The following is a 7391-nucleotide window of genomic DNA, read 5'->3' as shown; positions in this document are numbered from 1 at the left end:
CTTATCGATCGGTTTAAGATTCTCCCCGTAATGCGTCCTTGCTTTGCTCTGAGCGCTTGTTGTCTCGATCGACACCCAGCATTAAAAATAAATAATCGCGACAGGACAGGGACCGTCAGGTTGCGTCCGGCGCAAGCCGCGCGGGCGGCTCCGGGTGGACAGTCGGCTAGGTCCGCGACGCAGCGGAAGCGCTCCCGGCTGTGGCGGCACCACTAACGAACCCCAATTGTTTGCCCCTCACACACCCTGCTCCCCTCCCCCGAGCAGCCTCGGGTCAGCCCCGCCCGGTCGCTCCGCGGCGCCGGGAACCGGCTGGCTCGCGCTGGCCGAGGCGGCCCGAGCTGCCTACCAGAGGGGCTTGCGGGCCGCCGGCCGCGTGCGGGGTGAGGGACCGGGAGGAGAGGGATAACGGCGAGGTTTTGGGGGGTTCGCTTTCCAGACCCTAATTCATTTCAGGACATTTCCGAAAAAATGTTCCGGGGGGGGTGAGAGTGGAGGAGGGGGCCAAGCGAGGCCAGCGCAGCGGGGCTTTCTCCCCACGCGCATTCCGGGCGGCATGCGGGGCTCAGGCCACAGCCCGAGAGGCGGGGTCTGCGGGCGGGTGCGCCCTGGGGTGCGGGGGTCCGGCGCGGCCCCGGGCCTCGGTGCTCTTCCGGCGTGGGGGGGGGGGGGATGCCGGGCGCGACGGTTTCGCAGGGAGCGGGTTCTGCCGCGGCGCCCGAGCAGCCCGCGCCCCGCGTGCGCCGGGCCCCAGCCCAGCCTACAGGCCCCACAGAGCTAGCGCACCTGGAGACGGCGCCGAATGATGCGGGCAGCCGAAGCAAAGGCAGGGTTTTCCGTGTGTAAGGTAAAACCGAAGCAAACCCGGAGGAGCCCCACATCGAGCGCTCGAGCCACGCACAGAGGGACGCGCGACTCCCGGGACTGCGCCGCGGGGTCCTGGGGAGGAGCTCAGCGTTTCGAGGTTCGGCTCCCTCCAAAATACCCCTGTCAGCGATTTCCCAGCCGCCGCGGGGCCCCCTGACCGCCACTACTTTCGCTCCATTTCCTCTTTGAGTCCGGCTCGATCCGAGGCTGTGGAGCTTTCCTTTGCTGCGGCCTTTCCTGGAGCTGGGGGGAGGGGGCTCGGAGCCCTGGGACTAACGGGTGGCGGCGCCTGGGCTCCGGAACTCCGGGCCCAGGCCGCGGCGGCCGCGCGTCGCCGTCCCGCTCCCTGCCCGGCTTGTGTTCCGCAGGCCCCCGGGAGCTGCTCTCTGGCGGGCAGGGAGGCACGGTGCGGCCTCTCCCCCGGAGCAAAGAACACAAAGAAAACCCCCTTCCGACCCAGTAAGGATCTCTGCGGCACAGACGAGCGACAATAACCCACCCCCGTCCGCGTAAAAAGTCTAGCGGGTTGCTGGGGAAGGATCAGTTCAGCCCGTGATCCGCCCGCAGAAGGTGGAGATTAAAATTGCTGCTGGTGGCCAAGCCCCGCGTCCCGAGAATCTGGAGTAACTCCCTCTTTCTCGACAATTTTGGAATTTCTTATAGGAGAAAAGAAACCCCACAAAACAAAAGCAGAGCACGCACGGCTCCCTGGAGGCCACCGGGAAGCCCCGCACCCCCCGCTCGCGCCGCCCCAGGCCCTCCGCGCCTTTGAAGCCGCAGGTTCCCGACCTCCCTCCCCTCCTTCTTTCCCTTTGTCCCGCCCCGCGCCCCGCGGCTCCCGGCTCGCTGCTGCCCGCAGGCTCTTAGCCTGGCGCGGGCAGCCCCTCCCTCCCCTGACCCCGGCGCGGGCAGCCCCCTCGCCCGGCGCTCCCCTGGCCCTTGGAGGTCAGGCGCTCGCTCCGCAGGCCGGAGCGGCGGCGAGCCGAGTTATTTGTTAGACCGGGGTAGAGAGCTGACGATCCCCAGAGGGAGGAAGCCCCAAACCCCTTTGTATGAAGTTGAGAGACAAAGAGAACTCTTTGTGTAGGTCCCGTTTATTTACAATGCAAAAGCTCTCCGAATAAATATTAAAAAGCTTATCAGCTGAGCAAATATGTATTCACTTAATACATTGTGTTTTCGGTTATAGATTAAATCAAACACAAAATAGTCTGCAAACAAGACGTGTAGAACCCTTAACATTAAATATAGCAATTTAAAATTGTATTCACAAAATGGAAAACATCTTAATCGCTTTGTTGTCACGGTAGGTAGGCTAAAAAAAAAAATCAGGAGACTTTCTGCAAAGTTCACAGTTAAGAATATTGAGCCTACTCATCTACCTTTTGTTGGAGGAGAGATCAAACATTAAAACAATGCAGATTTAGGAAATGAGAAGAAATGTGTAAAATGAAAGAGGTCCACGCGGGCGCACAGCCGTCCAGTTTATGTCTCTTGCTCCGTCGTTCCGCACTCAGCGTCTAAAATTGTCCCCAATTTCGCTTCGGAGTGGGCTCTCCGTGTTGGGTGGGGGTGGAAGAGAAGGGAGGTGGGGGGCATTAAGTGCTCAGCCGGGAGGCGGAGGTGGACGACGAGGCTGGGGGTCTGCTGGGACCCGCACAGCGGTGAAGATTGCGCTCGGCCCGGCCAGTTGTCCGCGTCCCCAGGGCCCAGCCTGGCGTCGCAAACCCCACGTCCCCCGGCCGCGCGGAGACAGGCCTCGGCTCGGCGACCCGGGGCAGGCGCTGATGGGAGAAATTCCGGGGCCGATTTGGGGCGTTGAGAGAGAACAATTTCTGACTCTCAAAGCGCCCCCCTCCAAACCCCCAATCCTCAGAGGAAGATCCTGGGCGAATTTGACTGGGGGGCGGGTGATTGTTGGAGCCTAGCTAGGAAGCTCCAGGCTCCGGGACGGCCGGCCGGGCACTGCGGCGTGGCGGCCCAGGTGACGCCGCCGGCGGACGTAGACCCCTGGGGCTCCGGGGAGCTGGCCCGGGGTCCTGGCTCGCCAATGCGGGGTGGGGGCCTGGTCCCGTAAGGGATATGGGCGGGGGGGGGGCGCGGCGGGTTCAAAGGAATGGACCGAAAGACGCATGGGGGGATGGGAGAGAGAAGAAAAGGAAGGTTATAAAAAAAAAAACTCTTGAGTTACAATCAATAAAATTACTCGCTTAATTAGCATGGTTATTCGGTTAAGCAGAATGCAGTAAAAGCTGGACTTCGGAATGGGGGGAGAGGAAAAAAGCTAGCGTGGACCCCAGGCCTTCCCTCAGAGACACCTTTGGGCAGCGGGGGAGGGGAGAGGGTGTGCGTGTGAGTGTGTTTGTGTGTGTGTGTGTGCGTGATGGCTTCGCAGATTTGGGCTTTTATCACCCAGCGGAGCCAGCAGCCTTTCGCCGCGGCGCCCTCGCCGCAGGGACCCGCGAAGGGGAAGCGGCGAGCTGTGTGGCCAGCTTCCCTCAGGCTGCTCCAGGCGAAGCGTGGCCGGGACGGTGCGTGTGCGCGCGGGGATCAGAGCGGCCCGGGTGGCCGGCGCGCGCGCGTGCAGTGGGGAGACGCGCGGGGCGCTCCGGGCCCGGCCGTCCGGCCTGGCCGCGGCTCGGGCCGGCGGGCTGGGGGTGGGGGCCGGGCGGGGCGGAGACCCCCGGGCGAGCCGACCCCCGAGTCACCGAGTCTCCTCTGTTTGCCTCCGCAGACTATGGACCTGCACGGCGGCCGCCGGCTCGGCACGCGGCGGCCCGCCGAGGAGCCCAGTCCGCCGGCGTGCTGACCGGCCCCGCCGCCGCCGCCGCCGGTGACCCCGGACGCCGCCTCCTCCGAGCCGCCCGCGCGCCGCCCGCGCGCCGAGCCGCCCCCGGGCCCCGGCCGCGCTGCTCCCGGGAGGCAGAGGCGGGCCGGGGCCGGGGCCCGGCATGGATGGCCGCGACTTCGCGCCGCCGCCGCATCTGCTGTCGGAGCGCGGGAGCCTGGGCCACCGCAGCGCCGCCGCTGCCGCGCGCCTCGCCCCGGCCGGACCCGCCGCGCAGCCCCCGGCGCACTTCCAGCCCGGAAAGTACTTCCCGTCGCCGCTGCCCATGGCTTCGCACACAGGTCAGTGCCGGCCGGGCGGGCGCGGGAGAGGAGGCCCTGCCGCGAGGTGGGCCAGGTCGAGGGTCGAATGGGAGCCTGCCCCTCCTCTCCTTGAAGCATTTGCGGAGAAGCCTTCGGTTTCGTTTCCCTGCTCCGGCACCGGTGGCGGCCCGTGCGTCCTGCGGGCCCCTCGAGCCGGATCATCGCCGCTTATGGCGGTCTCTCCCGGGGTCCCCCAGGGTCTCGAAGCGGCAGCCCTGGAGCCGGCTAAAAATAAAGCCCTTCCCTTCCTGCCGCCCTCCCCCACCCCTTCTTGCAGAAGAACTAAATTCCGCGGAAACCTCATTTCTGCATTCTGCATTCACATCCTTAAGACATTCCGGGGCTGGGACAACGAGGCACTTTCTGCGGGAACAAAACGGCTGTTGTGACCGGGGGGGGGGGGGGGGGGGGGCGGGCGGGGGGTGCCGCGGCCTCTCGGATTAGGGCGGTGTGTGCACGGGGTGAGCGTTAATAGGGACTGCTGGTGTAAGACGAGCAAATCCTGTTTCTATATAAAGCCTTGAAGTGTCAGGGCGAGAATGGGTTTGCAGGGGATGCATTTGCTTTAACAAGTGCCTCTGGTATCCTGCTAAAGCCGGACAAAGCGTGGCCAGATCCCGGCCCAGCCTCGCGGACTGAGCCCTGGGGGAGGGCAGCGCCGGCGCCGGCTCGGCTGGGGGCGGCGCAGGGGGCCGCCGCCAGATTTCGGTGCAGGCGAGTTCGCAAATTTGCTCCAAGAGGAGAGAGCTGGGGCCGCCCTGCACTCAGGTCTTCTCCAGTCCTCTCCCGGAAAGAGCAGTTCCTTGGCAGAGCTGACCCAGGCGTCCAGAGCAGTCCCCTTCTCGGGTGGCTTTGATATTACTGTTGGAGCCAGGTCAGAGGAGAAGCAGGGCCAGGCAGAGGGTTGGCGAAGGGGCTGCTACCTCGCCGAGACCCCGGAGGTCACTGGCCAGCGCCGGCTGTGTTTGCAGGAAGCTGGAGGGGCTGCATGTGTGGGGACCCGCTGGTCACCCTGAAAGGTTGGCTTGCTTTTGTTTACAGTTTGTTCTAAACATCGGAAACGTTGTTTGCCGCTTTTTTGTTGTTGTTGTTAATTTGGCAGTAACAGTTATTATTGCTAGCTTGATGAACTGTGAATACTAATAAAATTATATCTGCTTTAATGGGATTACAATTAGTGTGTGGATTAAAAGGGATGGCAGAGTCAGGCAAGAAGGAAAATGTCAGAAGGGAGGGCAGTGAGAAAGGAAAACATAAGTTTCCTAAAAAGAAAAAAAAATGAGAAATTGGTTAATTACTAATGGGCTTTAACATTTACAACATGAGGAGATTCAAAAAGTTCGGGCACGCTAGGAGTGGAGGGGCTGGACTCAGCGCTCTCCTGGAATCAGCCTTTCGCTCGCGTTTCCTGTTCCAGTGCGAGCCTTCTGCAAGGCTGCTTTTTTTCTTTTCCTTGCCCTTCTTCCTTTCTCTCCTTTGCTTTTTTCTCTTCTTACAGATTTGTAACTCAAAAGAGTAAAAGTACTTGTGTAGGCAATTGGTGATTTTAAATATCTGTCCTCGCTGTCCCTGTGGTTGTCTCTCCTGCCCCTGCATTGGAGATGCTGCCTGCCCAACTCACCCACACTGCGGGGTTGCGGTGGGGGGCTTGTGGTGGCAACAGAGACAGTGCAACAGCTTCCCTAGCCCCTTCTGGCTGCACCCTCCCCTCCCGCCACATGCCATGCCCTCTAGCCTAGAGGGTAACAGAAACAAGGGTCCAGAAGGGCCCCTGACGCCAAGTCTCTCCCAGTAGGTCACAGACAGGCTAGAGCTGTGCCCTGCTGGGGGCGTGCATGGCCAGGCGGGATTCCCCATCAGTTCAGGTCACTGCTGCCTCCCTCATCCGCGTTCAACAGCCCACGGCCCTTGCTAGGGTCCTGGTCAGCCGCCATTTCCCCTTTCCGTTCTTGTATCCAGATGTAGACACCACCAAGTCAGGTGGGAACGTGGTCTGGGTGGCCCAAACCATTGTCTTGCTCATTCCAAGTTTGACCACGTGGTTCTTGGATCGTAGGCTATGGAGAGTTTGGAGAAATTGGGTGGGCGCCGGCCTGGTCCGTGTCCTTGACCCAGACCCTACCCACCTCCCCCATATGCATGGTGCTCCAGAGGGCGCTGGAGGTCCCCAGGGCACCCTCAGAGGGGGGAACTGGAGGGCCACGTGTCCCCTGCTCCTGGAGGCTGTTTCCACCTCCCCGGGGACCAGAGAGACCTATTGTGCTTGGAGATGTTCAACCCATTTGTGACAGGAAGGCTGGCCTAGAGGGCGTCCAGCTAGAAACATCTGCCGCTGAAAGCCTTTTGAAATTGCTGAAAGCCAGAATCTTGTATTGGTTTTAAAATTTAGCTACATCAATTTTTTTTTTAAAGGAATTATATACCTCAGACTAGTTTGCTTTGGTCTGTATCTATATGTGATCTCATTTAAAAGGAAAAAAGTATAATTAAGTTAAAAAAATTTTTGCATCTTGTGTGCGGATTTCAAAATGGCCAGTTTCGTGGACTTTCTTCCTATTTCTGCGGATGGCCTCAGGTCCACAGGCCATGGCTGCAGCAGCCCCGCCTGCCCCTCCCGCCACTGACTCCCCTGCTGAAAAGAAAATTGTTCCGAGCTTCTTCCTATTTGTCCGGCACTAAAATGGGGGTAGGATCCAGCCACCGGAGATCAAGTACCTGGCTTTTGAGGATTGCTCGGCCTTGGCACAGGCATCCAGCCTGGGCCAGGGGTCTCCCTCCCTGCCCTCCGCCAATGCTATTCTTCCTCGCCCCCACCCAGTGCTTTCAAAATGTCAGCTTGAGGGACCCTGATGGGATGTTGGGCTCCAGGGCTTCTTCCATTGTTTTTCTAAAAATGAAAGTGCCGGATAGCTTTATCATCGGGCTGTAGGGTTTTATGGTAAAGTGCTGTTCCAGTAACCTTGTCACCAAAAGGTGCAATTAGAATGTTTGGAATCATTATTTTTAGTGCAGTGTTAGATTTTGTCTCTAATACAGATGGTCCGGAGGCAAAGCTGTGAAATCTAGGGGAAAAAAAAAAGAAAATCAGCAACGCACCAACCCAAGATTTTTCATCAGCTCTACTGCCTGGAGCGATTGGGGATCGCGCCTCTCCTCCGAGAGCGCATTTAGTAGGAGGCAGCCGGCCTGGGAGAAGCCCGGTCCCCGCCCCCTCCTCCAGCCGGTCAGCTCCTGCCCTCCATCATTCTCTGTACGTTCCCCTCGGGGCTGAACCTTCGAGAATCACACGGTCTCCACCCAAGGAAGGCGAAGGAGCCCATCAAGGCTTGGTTTCAGCAGCGTGACTGCGGGTGGGTTCTCCTCTCCACCCCTTC

At 60.4% G+C, this 7391-nt stretch overlaps 1 protein-coding gene across 6 annotated transcripts in view; it reads left to right on the top strand.

The window, feature by feature from the left end:
- The first annotated feature begins 308 nt into the window (after window positions 1-308).
- BAHCC1 (BAH domain and coiled-coil containing 1) overlaps window positions 309-7391 on the top strand; it is a 60077-nt gene continuing 52994 nt past the window's right edge. For 5 of the 6 annotated variants that reach the window (XM_057715853.1, XM_057715854.1, XM_057715850.1 and 2 more), the window contains exons 1-2: window positions 672-964; window positions 3602-3996. In XM_057715853.1, the coding sequence (XP_057571836.1) occupies window positions 3819-3996 (178 nt within the window). In that variant the 5' untranslated portion in view covers window positions 672-964; window positions 3602-3818. Of the gene's footprint in view, window positions 384-671; window positions 965-3601; window positions 3997-7391 lie in introns of those variants that run through there. The other variant, XM_057715849.1, reaches the window with a different exon arrangement.

This window comes from Hippopotamus amphibius, chromosome 17, assembly GCF_030028045.1.
Source record: "Hippopotamus amphibius kiboko isolate mHipAmp2 chromosome 17, mHipAmp2.hap2, whole genome shotgun sequence".
NCBI classification, from domain to species: Eukaryota; Metazoa; Chordata; class Mammalia; order Artiodactyla; family Hippopotamidae; genus Hippopotamus; species Hippopotamus amphibius.
The sequence above is the reverse complement of the archived record's forward strand: the minus strand, read 5'-3'. Positions and strand labels throughout refer to the sequence as shown.